General features: G+C 37.8%; 1 protein-coding gene across 1 annotated transcript in view; it reads left to right on the forward strand.

Annotated features, from left to right (window-relative positions):
• The window catches only part of PCNX2 (pecanex 2), a 373,081-nt gene that overhangs the window by 78,445 nt on the left and 273,255 nt on the right, over positions 1 to 21,381 (forward strand). The window contains exons 9-12 of the mRNA XM_044004215.1: positions 5,696 to 5,864; positions 12,639 to 12,784; positions 17,706 to 17,859; positions 17,959 to 17,991. Of these exons, the coding sequence (XP_043860150.1) occupies positions 5,696 to 5,864; positions 12,639 to 12,784; positions 17,706 to 17,859; positions 17,959 to 17,991 (502 nt within the window). The remainder of the gene's footprint in view (positions 1 to 5,695; positions 5,865 to 12,638; positions 12,785 to 17,705; positions 17,860 to 17,958; positions 17,992 to 21,381) is intronic.

A 21,381-nucleotide genomic window follows, 5' to 3' on the forward strand; every position in this document is an offset into this window, starting at 1 on the left:
TTTCAATCATAATTCCAAGAGAGACTTTTTTTTCATCCTAACCTCTGACTCTAGTGGATCCATATGTATACAGCTACGCATCTGTCCTAATGTAGTTTAAGTTAATTAAAACTAAATTATCGACTTCTGGGGGGCAGAGCCAAGATGGTGGAGGAAAGGCAGTGAGCTCCTGAACTCATGACACAATTGCTCCAAAAAACATCCAAATAAGGTCATAGGAAAATGCCCAGAGCAGCAAAACTCACCAAAGAATGTGCTGAAATCATCTTCTAACCAAGAACGGCTTGGAAGGCCAGAAGGAGGGAGCTGCTGTGCTGATACAGGAGTTGGGCCCAACCCCACAGTCACCCTGACACAGATCCAGTCTAAGGAAGTCCTCACCAGAGAAGGAGACCCCCAGAGCCTCTGAATCAGCTGAAGCACCAGTGTCATCTGAAACTAAGCTCACAGTCTGGTGAGTGGGCTGAGCCCTGGGCAGGGGAGAGACTACAGGGGTCTATGCTGTTGCTAAGGCAGAACTGGGATTTTACACCCCTACTGAGAACCAGGTGGTACGCTTGAGTTGAAGTGGCCCAGGTGGGGGAGGGGCACAGGCTCATCAGAGCTAACAACCACAACACACAAAGCTGGTTGATTGGCAAGTTGGTCTGGGGTCATCTAGGACCAGGAAACAGGCTGGGTAAGGGAAGAACCTGATTCTCCTTAAATCATACCACCTGGGACTTCTTAAGCTTGGGATACTGCAGCCTGGAAACAGTGCCCCACTTTAAGGAGCTAAAAGTCTAGTAAAAGAAAGGCAAGATGAGCCGACAGAGAAAGGTGAGGACCATAGAAAGTTTCTTCAGTAACAAGGAAGACCAAGGGGCACCCTCAGAGGAAGATGTCAACATCAGGGCTCCTATATCTAAAGCTTCCAAGAAAAATACAAATTGGTCTTAGGCCATAGAGGTGCTCAAAAAGGACTTTGAAGATAAAGTTAGAGAGGTAGAGGAAAAAAATGGAAAGAGAAATGAGGGTGATGCAGGAAAGACATGAGAAAAAAGTCAACAGATTGAAAAGTCAAATGGAAAAGGAGGTACAAAAGCTCTCTGATGAAAATAATTGCCTAAGAATTAGGGTTGAACAAATGGAAGCCAGTGACTTTATGAGAAACCAAGACACAATAAAACTAATCCAAATGAATAAAAAAATAGAGGGCAATGTGAAATATCTTCTGGGAAAAACTGCCGACCTAGAAAATAGGTCCAGGAGAGATCATTTGAAAATTATTGGTCTACCTGAAAACCATGATCAAGGAAAGAGCTTAGACACCATCTTCCAAGATATTCTCAGGGAAAATTACCCTGAAATTCTAGAAGAAGCAGCTAAAATAGAAATTGAAAGAATCCACTGATTACCTCCAGAAAGAGATCCCAAAAGGAAAACTCCTAGGAATATTATAGTCAAATTCCAGAGCTCTCAGGTCAAGGAGAAAATATTGCAAGCTGCCAAAAAGAAAGAATTCAAGTACTGTGGAGCCCCAGTCAGGATAGCACAAGATCTAGCAGCTTCTACATTAAAGGACCGGAGGGCATGGAATATGATATTCCAAAGGGCAAAGGAAATGGGATTACAACCAAGAATCACCTACCCAGCAAAACTCAGTGTTATCTTTCAGTGGAAAAAATGGGACTTTAATGAAAAAGACTTTCAGATATTTGTGATGAAAAGACCTGAACTGAATGGCAAATTTGACTTTCAAATACAAAACCCTCGAGAACAATAAAAAAAAAAATTGGACCTGGGGGACATACCTGGGGTCGTACAGTGGGCGACTGTCTTGTGTCTGAGGCCAGGTTTTGGCTGGGATCCCCCTGGGTCCAGGGGTGATGATTTGTCCACTTTGTCACTTAGCTAGATAATAATGTCTTTAGGGTTAAATTGAGGGGTGAAGGGAATTCATTGGGTGAGGGGGAAGGGGAGAAGTGAAATCCTACATGAAAGTAACAGGAAAAGGCTTATAGAGTAGGGGAAGAGATGGGAGAGGAACAGGGCAGTAAATGAATTTTACACTCATCAGAAAAGGCTCAAAGATCTTAAACTCATCAGAGCTGCCTCAAGGAGGGACTAATAGACACATCCAAATGGGTGGAGTAATCTATTTAATCTGGGCAGTAAATGAGCCTAACACTCATCAGAATTGGCTCAAAGACCTCAATCTCATTAGAATTGGCTCAAGGAGGGAATAATGTACACACTCAGTTGGGTGGAGTAATCTCTCTAACCCTGCAGGATAATAGGAGGGGAAAGGGATAAAGAGAGAGGGGCAAAAGAAGGAAGGGCAAAGTGGAGGAGGGGACAGACAGAAACAATTCCCTGTTGAAGAGTGATAAGATGAAAGAAGATGGATAATAGAATAAATATCATGGGGAAGGGAATAGGATGGAAGGGAAGCAGTTAACAATAGTAATCATGAAAAAGAGAAAAGGGGGAAAAATTGTACAAAAAATATTTATTGCAACTCTTGGTGGATGCTAAGAATTGAGAATCAAGGGAAAGTCCATCAGTTGAGGAATAATGGAAAAAGCTGTGTTATATGATTGTAGTGGAATGGACTTGTGCTACAGGAAATGACAAACAGGATGATCCCCAAAAAATCTTGAAAGACTAATGAACATCGATGTATAGTGAAGTGAGCAGAGCTGGGAGGACATTGTGTGTAGTGACAGCAGTATTATTCAATGAGTAATTGTGAATGACAACTACTCTCAGCAGTGCAATGATCCAAGACAATCCCAAGGAACTAATTAGGAAGCTTACTATGCACACCTATAGAAAGAACTGATAAAAAGAACACTTGTGCATTGTGCATATATAACCTAATTGCGATCTTGTGGAGGGGGAGGAAAGGGAGGGAGGGAGGGAGAAAAATTTAGAACTCTAAATCTTATGAAAATGAATGTTGAAAACTACCCTTATATGTAAATGGAAAATAAAATAAATGTTTGAACTAAAAAAAACACAACTAAATTATCAAATTAATATTATAAAATAACATTAATTATTTTATTGGATTATTATTTAAATAAAATTATTATTTAATGAGTATTAAATTTTTAAACTTATTAAAGCTTAAACTATACTAAGACTTTTGGAATACTTCATATACAAATGTAAAGAAAATTTAGTAAACCCAAACATATTATTAAGGGAAAATATTCTGTATGGACCATATTTTACATATTTATTCACTTGTATTCATTCACTCCTAAGGAGTGAAGATTATGATGGCATATAGAAGCTGGCAGCTGCAGCTGGTGTACCTAGTCAGTGAGCTCAAATATGTGCCTAGTGGTGAGTCCCTGTGGTGAGATTTCAATTCTGACGGCAGTGATGATGGAGCCCTAACCGATATAGGGTATCTGAATGGCCCAGTTTTGTGACTCCAGTTGGTAGGAATAGCAGTTGTTTTACATAGACTGAGATAGATGCTTTCTCTTTTATCCTCATTTCCCTCCCCCTACTTTAACTTTGAGAACCACAATATTATTGGGACTAAAAACTACAAATTAATATCAAATTTCTAGGCCAGACAGCTCAAACCAGTGATTCAAGTCTATATTTAGAATATAATGAAATACTTGTGGCTTGTAAAAATGCAATAAAATTACTTTACTTGGAGCAAAATATTACAATTTATAATTGTATAATTAATTTTTTAAAAAGACACTCTCCTGTTCTGCCTCCACATTCACCATGGAAGCAATGCTGAATCAGAAAGGCATTTTTGCATGGCAGTGAGAATTCTGTTAAACCTCCAGCATCCTATATCCCCATAGGGTGGGCTTTTATGCCCAAGTAACAAGGAAGCCATGCCAGTGGTTCAAATCCTAGACCTCTGGACCAACCAAATCCTAAGGAGAACATTTGTGCCCCCCCCCCCGTGTTTTTTTTTGCTGGGCAGTGAGACTTGCCCAGGGTCACACAGCTAGTAAGTGTCAAGTGCCTGAGGCCAGTTTTTTTTTGGGGGGGGTGAGGCAATTGGGGTTAAGTGACTTGCCCAGGGTCACACAGCTAATAAGTGTCAAGTGTCTGAGGCCGGATTTGAACTCATGTCCTCCTGAATCCAGGGTTGGTGTTTTATCCAGTGTGCCACCTAGCTGCCCTTGAGGCCAGTTTTAAACTCAGGTCCTCCAAAATTCAGGGCAGGTGCTTTATGCACTGCACCACCTAGCTACCCGTTATTTGTACCCCCTTTATAGACAACCATCTTTGCCTGTGTAAAACAAAGATTCTTTCTACCACATGAGTTACCTCCACATGGGAAAGAAAGTGCCCAGAATAGCATAAACCAATACAGAGCCAAAATGTGTGAGAGAAAAGGTTCATGACTATTAGGGGAGAGCTGAGAATAGTAGAAAAGTAATTGAAGAAAGCAGCCACTCTCCAGATTCTTAGGGCTTAACACTATTCCCAGTATGGATTTCTTTTTTTATACTTGTATCCCCACTATCAGCCTGTCTGAAACATAATAGCTCCTTAATAAATATGTGTTTATGACTGGTTGTTTGGAGAGTTATAGAATTAACCCATAGGAACTTAACTATTTGATTAAAAAAAAAAAAAACCTGGTTTCAAGGGGAGAGGTTAGATGGAAAGATGTTAACTCAGTTGCTGGTGTGATAATTGGAATTACACCCCCTACTGGAGAGATACTGTAGGGAAGCTCTGCCATGAGGAGAAAGCATGTGATTTAGAGACCATGTGACTTTAGCATCTGGAAATTACATCTATAGAACCACCTATGGGCCTTGTCAATCAGAGCTACCAACTGATTAGCTTGGAGCTGTGTGGATGTGGATGGCCCTGTTTCCAATTGGAGAGGAGGTTTCTAGGAGGAGGAAGGGGTGAGCAAGCTCTTTTTTGCTCGAGACCTTGGTCTGAGTGGAGCTGAGATGCTAGCTCCCTGAGATAGATAGATAAAAGAATCTTGGCCTCTTTCTCTCTCCTCAACAAATTCTTATGCTCCTTAATAAACACTTAAAAGTCTAAACTCTTGCTAAAACTTATAATTTATGGCGACCCCTCATTAGATTTTTAGGCAGTCTAGCTAGAATTTTAGCCCCATACACTGGGAAGAAGAATGACAGTGTTTAAAATAGAGTATCATAAGGATTAGACAGTTTTCTTAAAGCAGGTACATTCCCAAGATTCCCAGGCACTGTGCACAGTTCAAAAGAGATAACTTATGACTGTTGATAACTTCCTGCCCATTAAAGTCCAAAAAGTTGAGTTATCCCCTAAGCTACCAGACAAACCTTCAGTGGCCTTAGGTGGCTGTGAAAGCTGTATACCATATATAATCCTGTTTATAAGTAAGACTATTCCTTTGCTGGCTGAAACTGCCTATTATCTTTTGCCATGGAATGCCTTTTCCATAGGCATTATGGTCTGCCTCCTGCCAATCTTCAATTCAACTCAACAATCATTTATTAAATTGACTACTATGTGCAAGAACCTGTTCTAGGTGCTAGGGATACAAATCCAGGATAAGAACAATAATCTATGCCCTCAAGGAGCTCACATTCACCAAGGGGAAGACTTTTGGGAGCCATTCAGCTTACTTAGATGTGTATGTTGTGCATATGTATGTGAACTAAAATAACTTCCAACATTTCCAAAACATTATTTTTTTTTCTGTTTTACCCATTTGTAGTGAAAGACACTTCAGCTCCTCCAGTACCACAACTTCTGCAAGTCAAGAACCATCTTCTGGGGAACCAGCGTTGAGTGCCCTCCAACAACAGTTGTTACTCATGGTGGCTCGGAGGACCCAGTCAGAAACCCCACGGGTACACTGTAATATCACTGCTCCTAATATTTCAGTAGGTTATATTCTCTAACTATGGGATTATCATGGGGTGTCTTGAGAAGCTTGTCAAATTGGATCCTGTGTCTCCATTCAATGGTAGTAGCTGCATTACATTTCTTTTATGTTTTCCCAGTCTAGTTCAGTAGAGGGCACTCCACGGATATATGGTGGGAAGAAAGAAATGTTTTCAGACCAAAACTTCTCAAATTAATTTGCCTATGCAATGCTTTCAGATTTGAAACAGATTGATGGAAACCACAAAAATTGGTCTAGGGTCGTAAGGCATGGAATATCCTGAGGATAGAAGATTCCAGTTATTTTCATACTAAAAAAGTTGTTGCACATCATAAGCACTTTAGATATAATTCTATGTTTAATAGGGGGGAAATAGACATTTTGAAAATTTCTCATTCACCTCCTCTTCACATTATCCAATATACCAGAACTCCGTAGGACACAATTTGGGAAACATGGATTTAGATTTTATATATGTGCTTTGCTTGTTACTGTGAGAACTACTATTGCCAGTAACCTTCTTCTGTATCATTAGCACATAATATAATCATATTTGTTATTGGTTCCATAAATGTAACCACGATGGCTGAAAGAATGATTGTGCCCTTGATAGTATTAGGAAAATTAAGAAGAGAGAAGAGCTTGGGGGGTGGGGGAGGGGGGGAATGATGAATGCAGCTTTGGACATCTTGAGAAAAGGATACCTTGGGAGATTATGTTTAAAAAGGCAAAAAATAAAGGATTACAGCCTAAAACCACAGACCCAGAAAAACTGACTATAATCCTACACATAAAAGACATAGATCCTTAACAAAAAAGAGGGATTCCAAGTATTTCTAATGAAAAGGACAAAACTGAATAGAAACTTGAGCACCTTTGATTGACTTGAAGGGACTGTATGATAATGAATTGTTTTCTTTCTAATAGAGGGAGAAGAAACAAACATCCTCTTAGAACTCTAATGGCCTCAAGGATTACAGAGAAATAAAATAGGCAGTGACCCCGGAGTTTGGAGTGTTGTTTTTTGTTTGTTTGTTTGTTTGTTTCTGCAATGATCATAGGAAATGGAAGTGGAAATGGAAGGGAAAGGGGGATACACTGGAGAGGAAGGGAGAAGGAATTTATTAACTTAATAGCAGTCCATGAGTTGAAGTGGATACAGACATGGAAGAAAGGGATGGGGAAAATAGTATCCCATGCACCTCACTTTCATCTGAACTAGACAAAGAAAAATTGAACACAGGGCATGTATACACACCCAGAGTACTTAGTTTAGAAATACATAAAACATAACAAAGAAATAGGTGGTGACAGGGAGAGGTGAAAGGGAGTTTTAAGAGGAAGGGCAAGATAGGTGAGGAAGTAGTCATAAGCAAAACAAACTCCAACATCAGAGGGTAGACCATGAAATGGGGATTAAAAGGAAATAAAGAGTAAGAGTTTCTGATCAGGGCAAGGGCAAGAAAAAGAAAAGAAAGGCCAAAAAAGAAAGAAAGAAAACAGATTACCTCACTTACAAGGCACTAGTATTAAGCAAACTTTTCTTTCAACAACTTCTTTAAGAGGTAAGGCAGTAAGCTAAGAGAGGGGGGAAAAGGTATAAGGTAATGAGATTAAAGGTTATACACACTTAATAATCATATCTCTGTGAATAGGATAAACTCACATATAAAACAGAAGAAGATAAAAGAAAGGATTGGAAAGAAGAATACAGCAATATGTGGTTTATAAGAAACACTCAAAACATAAAACAGAATTAAAAATGAGAGACTGGGGCAAAATCTGTTATGCTTCAGATAAATTTTAAAAAGCTGGAGTACCAATCATGATATCATACAAGACAACAATAAAAATTGACACAATAAAAAAGACAAATGGGAAATAATTAAAAACACCATAGATACTGAATTAATATCTTTATTTCTATCTTTCTCTATATATAATAATTGGAATAGTATCTAAATTCATAAATGGAAAGTTAATTTAATTGCAGGGAAAAAATACATGGTAAAACCATAATAGTGGTGGTGAGGGAAGCTAAATGTACCCTTTTCAGGCTTATATAAATCAAAGAAGGAAAAGAAAAACTTAAATAGAACTTTAGAAAAATTAGACAGTAATTACCTCTGGTAATCACTGAATGGGAACAGAAAGTAGCTTGTATATGTATTAGGTGTGCATGGCACCTTTAAAAAGTTGACCATGCATTAGGGAATAAAAACCTCACAAACAAATGCAAAAAAGAGAAAAATTATGTATATTCTTTAACTACCCTAGTACAATAAAATTATATTCAATCATAGTTGATGCTTAATAAATGCTTGTTCCCTACCCCCATTCTCAATTCCTCCTCAACATTTGAGTTTTAACAGAGGTCATTTTTCAAGCAATGGTTTAAAAAATGTATCTTTAATGTTTTTTATTAAACACTGAAATTTCCAGATAGTCTCTGAATCAACTTTGTCATGGAACCTCTTCTGTAACAATATTTCTTATTCTGGATAACATCATAGTTTGTAGGTTGAATTAATCAGCAAAGTAAAATTGGGGTTGAGGAAATGGTTTAAAAAACATGTAGAACTAGCTATGTACTCCTATTTGCTCAGTAAAACATTACTCTTAAAAAAAAACATTACTCTTTTCAGTTAAGTCTATTATTTCTTTTCTTTCTTTCTCTTTTTTTTTTTTGGCTGGGCAATGGGGGTTAAGTGACTTGCCCAGGGTCACACAGCTAGTAAGTGTCAAGTGTCTGAGGCCAAATTTGAACTCAGGTTCTCCTGAATCCGGGGCCAGTGCTCTATCCACTGTGCCACCTAGCTGCCCAAGCCTATTATTTCTGAAATTATTCTTCATTTAATATAAAAAAAAAGGGATAGAACATTCAAGCTTCATGTATACACACACATTTATACTTGTACTTTGAAAACAATATATACATGAGTAATATCTTTGAAAATTCTAAACTGATCAAAATTTCAAATCAACAAAGGTTCCTGCAATGTAAAAACATGAAGGAAGTCAACTGTTCCTTTTTCTGCTTAAATCCTAGGGGACATATTTTATTGGCACCTGCCAGAAGAGGAGTTGTCAATACTGAGTGACTTCACCAGTATAAAACTATTCAGAGGATAGACTATGCTCAGAAAGTAGTTTCCTCAAAATTCCACAAAATTCTCTTAGGTTGTAATTTGCTTATCTCTTTTCACTATCTATGTTTAGCCACTTAATGCTATCTCTCATTTTGAAATGGCAAAACTACCCTTATGAAAATACATTCAGCTCAGTTAACTACCTTTGCTCATAAAAATGTTTTGTCTTTTCAGTGAATACTAGGTCATTGATAGGAAATCTTCAACTCCTTTAATGCAGCTCAAATGACTCATAATTGAGGTGTCTTGATTAGGGAGAAATTTGTCATTTGGCACTAAATCTTCTTTGGATGATTTAGGAATCTACAAAGTAATAGAGCAGCTGTCCTTTCAGAGTCCTGTTACCATGTAGGGTAGATAAATCAATCAACAAATTCAGCATCTAATATCTATCATTGGGGATACAAAAACAAACAAAAAATGAAGCAGTTTCTGTCTTAAGGAGCTCACTTTCTATCAAAGAAGACAACATCTACCCATGCAAGCATATGCAAAATAAATACTTAAGATAATTTTTTTCAGAGTGAGGGATTAATAGCTGGGGAAGACTTCATGCAAGAGATACTATTTGAGCTGAGATTTGAGGGAAACTAGAATCATTTACACTGTCCTTTTTCTCATTAGTATGATTATTTTATGATTCCTTGCTTATTCTTTCAATAGAGGGAGTTTGAAATTAATGTCAGGATATAATTTTGGACATCACACTGTGTTACTTATATATACACACTTTGTAGCCTGCTCTATCATTGTAGTTCTACTGTATCACTGCTTAGCTATCACTGCAACATACTTTTATACTTTATACTGTGAATCTCCTTTCCTGCCCTTAGTTGCTGACCTCTTGTGATCAGCATCCCATCAGCATGTCATAATGATGCTTTTGAGAGCAATAAAATGCAACACAGAGAGCTGCTTATTCCACCACTACCATCCCCCTTTCTGCCCAGATTGAAGAGCTGTCTAACTTCTTTCTCTTCATCCCTTGGTTTCATTTTCCCTACAGTTAGAGTGTCTGCTGCTTGCTGCCCCTGTCACTCCTCTTAATTGCCACAACTGTGGATGTTCTCATCACTGGCATCTGTTGTTCCCTTCCCTCTTCTTTTCCCCCACTTTTCTTTGTTCTAGTTTCTTTGGTCACTTGTCACTTCTTCATGCTTTTCAGCACAGAAAGGCTGACCTTTCTAGTCAATACCAGTCAATCAAAGAATTCCTTTTCTTTTGTTCAGGTAACTCACCAATCACAGCATATCGAGTATGATCTTAAAGTCTTAGGCTCTTGTCAGCTCTTATGTACTTCTTAGCACTCAAGAGGTGCTTTGCCTACAGAGGGATTTGAGAGATATGTCTTGCCACCTTCTCATTTAACCACCCCAACTTCTGGGGCCAGAGCTATCACAGAAACCTGAGGTTCCTGAGAATTGTATTTTGGATAACTGAACTTTGATTACACCTTTCTGTCAGGAATACAATGAATAAAAAGCCAGCAGTTATGAATCTCTTTAAGATTTACAAAGCACTTTATATAGTATCTCATTTGATCCTCACTAAAACCCTGTGCAGTAGTTATTATTATGACTGTTTCCTCTATAGATGAGGAAACTGAGGCTGAGATAGCACTGGGAATAGATCATTGGACTTGGAGTCTGGAAGAACTGAGATCAAAGCCATCCTCAGATACCTTCCAGCTGTGTGACCCTGGGCAAGGCACTTAATTCCCGTCTGCTTCAGTTTTTCTAATCTGTAAAGTGGGGATAATAATAGAACCTACCTTCTCAAGTTCTTGTGAGAATAAAATGAGATAATAACTATTAAAAAAACTTCACAAACCATAAATCATTATATAAATGAGAATGATGATGATGATGATGATGGGGGGGGGGATGGGGGTAATGGCAAAAATTATCAGGGATACACAACTAGGAGGTAACTGAGACAGGATTCCAACTTGGGTCTTCCTGACACCTAATCCAACTATAGTACCTAACTGAAATAAACAATATATCATTTATTCAGAGGTGACATATTCTAAAACTTCGTCTCTCTAAAAGATAAACTAGAGTCTGAAAGGAAGCATAAAAGGCCTCTGAGAAGCTGTAATAGTTGTCACTAACACGAACGCAATTTGTGTAGTTTGCTCGCATCAGAGCCTCTTAGTTTCTCATTCAAAACCTATTAACTTTTATATACATGGAGCAAGTTTTCATATTGTTTCCTAGCACCCTGCAGATTAGAAACAAGAAATTAAAATTAGAACTGGGAAGATTCAGCAACATATAGGAATTACAGCTGACAATTAGACTGGAATTCAACAAATTTAAATCAATTCAAAATTGTGTTTATTATTCTTAGAGTCACTGTGCTTGCATTCTACATGGAAAGACAAAAAAAATCAGACAAAAGAAACTCAAAACCTAGAGAAATCTTGGGTCATTAAGGGTAGGGACAAAGCTCTGAGATACTTCCAAAGCATAGCAAAATAAAGATGCCAACATGCATAGTGAGTAGTAGAAGACAAAAAGGAAATATCAAATTTTACTCAACATACTTCATTTAAGAATTCAGAGAGGTGGGTAATATATTTTAGGAATGTTTCCAACTGAAAAGGTTAAAACAAAATGAGTTATGATATTAAAAAGAATAAACTTTTGTTATCTGGAAAATTGACTTTTGTAAAATGGAGAATGAGGTCGTTACTGCATTCAGAATTCATTTCAAGCATTCTCTCATTAAAATTCACTATATCTATTACAAAGTTGGGAAGTCAGAGGTCAGAAAAACTGAGTCATTTGTCCCAGGTATTATTGCTTACTCCTATTACTATGTCCACTGTTTAAAGAGTCTCTTTAGTACCATCTCATCATGGAAATGTGCCAACTCTATCTTCCAAGAGGCACATATTTCTTTAGCTCTTCCTATATCTGCATTCAGCATTTTGTTGTTCAGTCATTTCACTCATGTTTAACTCTTTATGATCCCTTTTGGAGTTTTCTTAAGAAAGATACTGGAGGGACAGCTAGGTGGTGCAGTGGATAGAGTACCGGTCCTGGATTCAGGAGGACCTGAGTTCAAATCCGGCCTCAGACCCTTGACACTTACTAGCTGTGTGACCCTGTGTGCCACCTAGCTGTACCATGACCCTAGATTCTTGAAGGATGTAACCAGAGTACACAATCTCTGGACCCTACCAATCTGGAAAGGTTTTGTTGGGGGTAGTACTTATCCTGACAAAATCACAAATACTTAAAGCATTGAAATATGTAAATAAAATGTCTTGCTGCATTTCTCAAGCAAATCCTACGATGTGTTCCACTGCCAAATTCTCATTTTATACAAAATTGGTTTTGCTTGCAATTTCTGTCTTTAATTAACAATGGTATATTGATGTGATATATTATTGGCACTATTTCAGATATATATCATTAGGTATACAGAAAATCAGTTGCATTGGTAAGAAATACCCTCCCATCAATTAGAGCCCTTATCCATTTTATGAGAATATATTCATACAAAGCTCTGAAATTGAACATCTGCTTTTCATATTTCAACATTTGAATTTCTGATCTTAACAATAATATGTCAATGTGAAACCCTCTCTTTATTGTTTCTTTTTCATTCAAAAGCATCTGAGTCAGGACCTAGAAGAGTCTTCATGCTCCTCAGCCCCCAAAAAATTTAACCGAGAACAGTTCTACAAATTTATCATTTTTCCTGGCAAGTGGATTAAAGTCTGGTATGATCGACTTACCTTGTTGGCACTGCTAGATCGGTAAGCCCTTTCCCATGCTGATGTACAACAGAAGTATGCAATAAGTGGTGTAGAGTTGCATTACATTTAAAGGAAGAGCTGCTGGGAACCCCAGGAATGTTCAAAAAGGATATGCCTACTTTGCCAGAAACTCAAAACCTAGGCAAAAAGATCATGAAAGTTTAAGAAATAATGTGGTTTAGTAATTAGTGCGGGACATTTGGGAATGGGACTGTCTAGAATAAATTTGGGCAATGTGGTTTGTTCTGTCAAGGATATTCTACGGTACTTTCTGATCAGAAAGAATCCCGTGCAGCCTTTTGGCTTCAGTCTCCCCATCTTCAGAAAGAGGGCAAAAGACTTCTAGTGGTCTGGAGAAAGGCATTCTGGAAATCAGTCAGATTGTGAGGTTTCCCCTTGGCTTTTGGGGGAATTTACTAAAGCAGCCTGCTGCTTCCCATAATTCTGGGTTCAGCTCCTGAATCTGTGGTATCTTTGGTCTACTCCATCCTTGACAATGGGTTTGCATATTTTTACAAAAATGCTTGGCAACCCAGCAGCATCATAGTAAAGAGAAGGGGAGTGGAAAGAGGAGACCTGGGGACAAAGGGAAGTCTTATGCCAATTTGGGGAAAGGAGGACAGCCTTAAAGTTGCTGTCTCACTTTTTTGGGGGGAGGGCAATGAGGGTTAAGTGACTTTCCCAGGGTCACACAGCTAGTAAGCGGCTTCAAATGTCTGATGTCGGATTTGAACTCAGGTCCTCCTCCTGAATCCAGAGCCGGTGCTTTATTCACTGCCCCACCCAGCTGCCCCTTGCTGTCTCACTTTTGAGAAGACGGGAATGAAATAGCTCTAAAATTTTCCTTTTACCTTTTTCACATTGGTTCACCTTTTCTCCTTTCCCTCCTCCCACTAAAGACCAAAGTGGGAGGGAAATAATCAGTCAGTCAGTTGGAGAACATTCCAATTTTCTTCTATGCATATAGTTGTTTGCATATTCTTTCTTCCTCTTAATATTACTTTTCATTTACACTGTATATATCTTTTACATACAACTTGTTGCATATTAACTCCCTTATTTGAATATGAAATCCTTAGGAACAGAGAGCATGCTTTGCCTTTGGGGGAGGGGAGACGATTACCTCAGTTCTGGCATAGAGTTAGTATTTAATAAATACTTCTTGATGATGATAATGAAGAAAAGGAAGAAGAAAAGGGAGGAAAGGCAAGGAGGAAAGGGGAAGGGGAAAGGGGGGAGGAGAAGAAGGAGAAAGATCAGGAAGAAGAAAAGGAGGAAGAGGAGAAGGAGAAAGAGAATCAGCAACAACTTTTTCATCTTTGTTTCCCACATCTGCAGAAAGAAGGCAAAGGGCTTTGAGTGGCCTGGGGAAAGCTATTCTCTATATCAAGCAGATGGTTAGGTTTCCCCTTGATTTTTCTGAGGATTTGCTAGATCAGCCTTTGGCTCCTCATGCAGATCCAGGTTTAGCTTCTGATAATGGTGGGGATGATTTAGGGTAGAGTCAGAGACATTTTAGTGTTTCAGTTAATTTCCTTTTCTACATCAAAGATTGGAAAGGAAAGTAATATGAATGTAAAGGTAACTATTATGGAAGAATTGATTTCCTAATTACAATACCGTTTTGCAAATACATGGTGTTATTACTAAACCCATGCAATTGAATGCTAAGATTTCATAGTTAAATACCAAACAGGAGGCAATGCAGTAAAAGCCTGAATGCTTGCTCAGTTGTATTATGTCCCCAGTGACTTCTCTTTTCCATAGTTTTTAATTGTGTGATCACATACTAAAAAAAACATAATACTGCAAAATTAGTACTGTAAATACCAGTACTGAAATGTCAGAAAGTAGAATGATAATGGTCCTTTTAGCAATACTAAGTTTCCCAAGGGGTACTCACTTAAAAGAAATGTTTAACACTTAACTAATAATCCAAGATAATACATTCCCTTGAAATATTCCAAGTAAGAATATGATGTTCATTCAAAATTAATTTTGTTTTTCAATATTCACATAACCAGCCCTAATCTTTCATCTACATAGATACTTTTATGCATTTTCTAAGTTCATTTTTAAATAGTTAAAGCCAAAAGGGCACATTTTGCTCAGAAGTTTAAAACCTAAAACCTTTGTTAACAAAATAAAAACGTTAGGGGCAGCTAGGTGGTGCAGTAGATAGAGCACTGGCCCTGGAGTCAGGAGGACCTGAGTTCAAATCCAGCCTCAGACACTTAACACTTACTGTGTAACCACAGGGCAAGTCACTTAACCCCAATTACCTCACCAAAAAAAAACAATAAAAATAAAAACTTTTTAAAGGAGAATTTTTAATGTTTTTAAACTTCATAGCTTTAATCAATGAAGTACAATGGAAAGAATGATGGTTTTTGAGACAGTCAAGTCAAGAAGCATTTTATTAAATGCCTAGTACTTGCCAGGCATTGTGCTAAAGAACTGGGGATAGGAAGAAAGCTGAAAACAATCAAATGGGAGACATAACTTTCAAACTACATAGAAACAAGGTATATGCAGACTAAATTGCAAAAAGACCTGGAGCTACTTCCCAACTCCCACTTGAATTGGCAGGCTAGGTCTAGAGAGAGAAGTTGACTACTTACTTCTCCCTTTGGGATTACTATTATAAACCTGCAATAGTATGTTCCCCAATGATCACAACCCATCAGATTTAGCTTTCGGGAAAATATATTTATTGAGATGATGTAGTAAGATTATTGGTACAAAAACACTCCCTCCCCCCCAAAAAAAAAAACCTGGGATATACTTTTTTTCCACAAGTGCATTTATAATCCAGGGGAAAGTGAGTTTAAATAACCCACATGACCAAAGGGTAACTCAAAGCTACTGCTTTGAGAAGTCCCTTTATCTGTGCTAGTAATCCTCCTGAGTTATAATGTAGCTGGTCCCTGAGGGTCAAGACATTTGTATATAGTCTGGAAACTTCATGTCTCTCTGCCCCAAAGAGATAAAATCATGCTAATTGAAGCTGTTTTTCCTCAATGTGTCTAGTTTATTCTCTCTGAACTTCCAGCTGACATACATTGTTATTGGTCCAGGCTCGTCAAGATGTGGCTAATGTTTTGAGGGGGAGGGAGAGGGAGAGGTGTGAAAAATGTGAAGCTTCCTCTGAAGCTCACACTTCAGGGGCCTCCGATTACAGGCTCAAAGGTTCTGCCTTCTCAAAATGCTCACAACAGGTTTCTACTAGTATCTCCTTCACAGATATATAGAAGTCCAGAAGTCTAATTATTTCAACCAGCTCTAATGCATTTGGTCATCTGATATCATCCAGTGGATGAAAACACTTTACTCCCCAATTGATTAAAAATCAGCTCAAATTTAGGTTATGCTTTTGATTGATTAGTAGATGTATCTAACGATTATTCATGATAAATGTATATATTTGATTCTCTAACTCAAAGTGATCTTCTTACCTGATGGACTTAGAGTATCTTGTTAACTACGTGTAATTGGGAGTGATACAAACATACATATATATATATATATACACACATATATGTATGTGTGTACATATGTACATACATACTTGTTTATATATATGTGTGTGTATGTGTTTAAAGGGGTATCCCAACCCTTTGTATGTAGTATATCTATGTATATGTATATGTATATCTATGTATGTATATGTGTGCATGTGTTTCCTGTGATTTAATCAATGTGTGTGTGTGGGGGGGAGGTCCAAAACAATCTATCCTTGGTTAGGAGGACATGGCACAGTAGGAAAAGTTCTGCATTCAAAGAACCTGAGATCAAATCCTGCCTCTGATGCTTACTACCTTTCTGATCTTGGGGAAGTCATTTAACTTCCTTGGGTCTCAGCTTTTTCACATCTAAAATAAGGGATTTGGACTGGGTGACTTCTGAGATCCCTTTGAGTTCTAGATCCATGGTACTTTGACCTATGATCAAGTCCTGCTTGTAATTCATGTTGACTGTGGGACCATGAACAAATCATGTGTCTATAAGTCTCTTTTTTCTTTTTCTTTTTTTGGAGGCAGTTGGGGTTAAGTGACTTGCCCAGAGTCACACAACTAGTAAGTGTCAGGTGTTTGAGGTCACATTTGAACTCAAATCCTTCTGACTCCAGGGCCAGTGCTCTATCTACTTCACTACCTAGCTGCTCCATCCTCCAAGTTTCTAAGGAAACTTTAAGGTTATATTACAGGCAAGTTGCCTATGAGAAGTTTCCCACACTGATGAGAATTATTTATAAAAATTCATTAAACTATTGATAGCTCACCTATAAATGATAGTTTTAATTGCCAGGGGTTATTGAAAAGTTAAGTCAGTGATCCAGTATCACATAGTAAATGTGACCAAATCTAAACTCAGGCCATCCTGATTCCAAGGCTAGCACTCCCTTCATGGTGCTACACTGTCTGTCTGGTGTGTGTGTGTGTGTGTGTGTTTCTGTCTGTCTTTGTCTTTCTTTCTCTCTCTGTCTCTCTCATCAAAGAGACTAAAATTTCTGACTAGGTATGAAGTAACTAGATGGTGAAGTGTAGAGAATGCTGGGCCTAGAATCAGAAAGACCTGAGTTCAAATCCAGCCTCACTCACTTATTTTGCTGTGTGACTCCAGGCAAGTCACTTAGCTCTGTAAGTCTCAATTTCTTTGTCTGTAAAATGGTGATAATAGCATGTACTTCTCAGGCTTGTTGTGAGTTATCAAATAAGACAATAACTCTAAAGTGATTAGTACACAGCGCCTGGCACCTAGTAGGTCATAGCTTCATAAATGCTTGTTCTTTTCTTTTACAGAGCTTAACAATTTATTTAAAGTGTAATATTTTTGACTATTGGTCTCTTTCGAAGCACAATTTTTTTCTCTTTCTAAAAGAGAGAGGTTTACATTTCCTCTCATTTTTATCTTTCCATAGGACAGAGGACATTAAGGAAAATGTATTTGCTGTTTTGCTCATCATCCTGGTGTCTCTGCTTGGATTTCTAACACTGAACCAAGGCTTCTGCAAAGACATATGGCTCCTGCTCTTCTGCCTCGTTATGGCCAGTTGCCAGTATTCTCTTTTAAAGGCAAGACCAAAGCAACTTCTTATCAGGCCAATGTATTTGTGCATGTATGTAATTTAAAACATCAAATGATCTCACTGATACTTCTGATTTGTATTTTAGAGTGTTCAACCTGACCCTGCCTCACCAATACATGTAAGTGTCAAAACACAGGCAAGTAATTTGTCTTGTCCATTTGTACTGAGGGCAAAACCCAAAAATATTCACCCTGTAGAATGTGATGTCAAAAGGCATTGATGATATCAAATAAAAGGAGGCCCTCCCCCCACCCCAGGAAATGCTCAGCCTCCTCTAGTCATTCAACAAATATTTGCTAAGTCTACTATATACAAATCTTTGTTCCTTTGGAAAATGAATGGATAGATGTATGGATGGATGTGTGGATGGATGGATGGGTGGACAAAACTTGATTCTTCCCCTTTCACATTTAAGTGCCCAAACAGCTTCCCATATTTTCCCACTTGCCCAAGTGAAAATGATGATGACTCAGGGATAAAGGGAGATTCATTCATATTCCCATACCTCATCTGGCAGAAGGTTCTCCATACTGTAAACATATTTATGAGGCCAGTGAGAGTCCTACACATGGAGAAAGATAAACTTATAATAGCCTTCCTGGGCTTTACCACCAATTCCTGGTGCCACAGTCAGACAAATTATATGGGGAGAAGATAGTCTCTTCTGTCTCTGTTATACAAACAGAAAATGCCAGCCCAAATTTACATAGCTCCACCCCTTCTTATTACCTACTTTTGAGCCCATTGTTGCATTTTTAGCCTAGTAATTATTTGATATTATATTTGGATATTACGTATACATTATAATTATTGTATAGTATATACAAGATATAGTATAAAGTATTGTAATAGTTGTAATTATTGTATAGCACTATACAGTACTAATACAAATGGGTATAATATGACTACATACTATAAATCATAATAAATCAACAATAATAACAATGACTTACATTTTAAAGTTTTCATGGAGTTTTCAAGTCTGTTTCATTTGATCCTCACAACAATCCTCTGAGGTAGTTATTACTGTACCCATTTTATAGATGATAATGGAGCTGTCTAAGCTCAATCACATGGAACTAAAACCACACAAGTTTCTGTAAACTAAAATTGTTTCCTTTAATTATATCATCTCTTTGTTTTTATCAGGCATCTTATGGTATATGCTATGGAACAGAGCCTGTCATATTCCCAACCCAGCTAGTTCACTGTCCAAATGCCTTTGAGTTAGACAGATAGGCAGTTCAAAACCTCTACTATTTAAACAAACCTCCCCCCACCTTTGTTATCTTGCATTCCCATAAGCCCATAAAATAACCATTCCAAATTAAAGTATGATCCATTCTCGATTCCGGTTTTAAAATTCATCACTAGGATTTAGAATTGATTTTAAATCTGCCATAACTAATGTTTCTCTCATTGTAATTAAGGAAAGCATATGATTGGATGATCAAGTGACATGTTTGCTTCTTGTTAAATTTGTCTGCTCTCTGTAATTGGTTTACATATAATGCAACTCCTTTTATCCTAGAGACTGAATGTCAAGACAAGCAGAAGAAGCATAATTAGGGTCTTAAGAATGGATTGTTGTGATTATCAGCATAAATCTGGGTGAGGTAGAAATGGGTAGAGATATGCATTTCTGAAATTCACCACTCAAGCCAACTGTAAGTCCCAAATTATCCATTATCCTGCCTCAGTGAATTCTCATTTCTTGAAAGATCATACTGGAGTTAGTGTCACCTCTAGGGATGACTTGAGGGAAGGGGTTTAATATGCAAAAATACTGTTTTAGCAACAAACATACACTTCCTGAATGTACTACTTTTTTCTTTAAATTATTTTTGAATCTTTTTAATGAAAAAAAATTTAAATATTTTAGTTTCATTTTCATTTTCCAATAAATCTCTCCCATCCCCCACCCAGAAAATCATCCTTATTATGAAGAATATTTAAAAGGAAAAAAATAGGGTTCAACAAAACTGGCTCAGATTCCAAGGCCAGTATTATATGTTGGGTTCCATATTCATAATCACCCACCTCTGAGAAAAAGGTTGGGGTGGGAGAGGTGGATACTCAGTATGTTGACTCTACTAGCAATGGTTTATTACATTAAAGTATTGGTATAAATGAATAACTAGCATACCCAAGTCTCCTTGATGGGTTTGTAACATACCTGTGTAACTATTAGAATGACGCTACCTGCTGGTGAGTTACTGTAGGAAAGCTCCGCCATGAGGAAAAGGCATCTGAGGGCAAGCCATGCAGTCAGGTCCTTGGTGTCAGGAAGTGATGTTTGCTCATGGGTGCTGTCTATCAAAGATGCCAGCCAATTAGCTTAGAGCTGTGTGCCCATGTGTATGTGTGTGTGTGGGGGGGATGTTCCCAGCTTCATAGGAGGCATGGGTCCTTTTTGTTCCTGACCTCACCATAGCGGGTTGGATGACGGGTTCTCTTAGAAATAGTAAGATTTTTACCTTTCTCTCTGATCATTAGATTCTAATGCTCTTTAATAAATACTTAAATACTCTTGCTAAAGCTTATAATTTATTGGCAACCACTCATTAGATATTTTAGACAGACTAGCTAGAATTTTAGCCCCTTACACCTGCTTCTGTGACTACTTCTTTAATACCATGAGATGGAGTTAATTATACAGTCTTAAATCATTTTAGGCTACTTTTGCCCTTTTTCTGTGAGTGAATGCACAGAAGCAAAGAAATAAAGTCCTCCTTGACATGTCATCTTACATATCAAAAATTATATACTGGGGGCAGCTAGGTGGCACAGTGGATAAAGAAAGCACTGCCCCTGGATTCAGGAGGACCTGAGTTCAAACCCAATCTCAGACACTTGACATTTACTAGCTGTGTGACCTTGGGCAAGTCACTTAACCCTCATTGCCTGAAAAAAAAAAAGAAAGATATACTCTAGAGTAAGTAATTTGCTTTGTGCATAGTTCTCAGTAAACTGATTGATTAATCAGTGACCTGAGTTCTAGTTGCTAGTTCTTTATTAATTCTTGCCAAGAAATTGTAGTTCCATGACAGGTGTTTCCTTTTTATAATCTGAGGAAGTGAGAACATTATAAAGGTGAACCGATCAATTCTCACTAAACTAATGGGCAGACATTAAAAGGCAGGATCTACTGTCTCCATTGTAGAGTGGAAGAAACTAAGGAATTATTCAAGGGACCCAAGTTAAATTAAAGCTCGAACTAAACCATGGTCCTCTTGATTAATAGGATGACATATTTAGAGCTAGAATGAACCTTAGAGGTCATTAAATTTAAGTTTGTCCAAGTTTACCCAGCTACTAAGGGTCTAAGGCAGGAATTCAAATTCCATCCTTCCCAATTCTATTTCCAGCTCTCTCTACACTATGCTAAACTGGTCGCTTTTCTCTCACATGGCATGTAAAATGAACCTGATTTGGCTTTTTATTTTGTTTCTTTTTCTTTTTCTGACACTGCTTAATTGTATGGGGACCAATTGAGATCAGCCTTTAT

Source organism: Dromiciops gliroides, chromosome 4 (genome assembly GCF_019393635.1).
Source record: "Dromiciops gliroides isolate mDroGli1 chromosome 4, mDroGli1.pri, whole genome shotgun sequence".
NCBI lineage: Eukaryota > Metazoa > Chordata > Mammalia > Microbiotheria > Microbiotheriidae > Dromiciops > Dromiciops gliroides.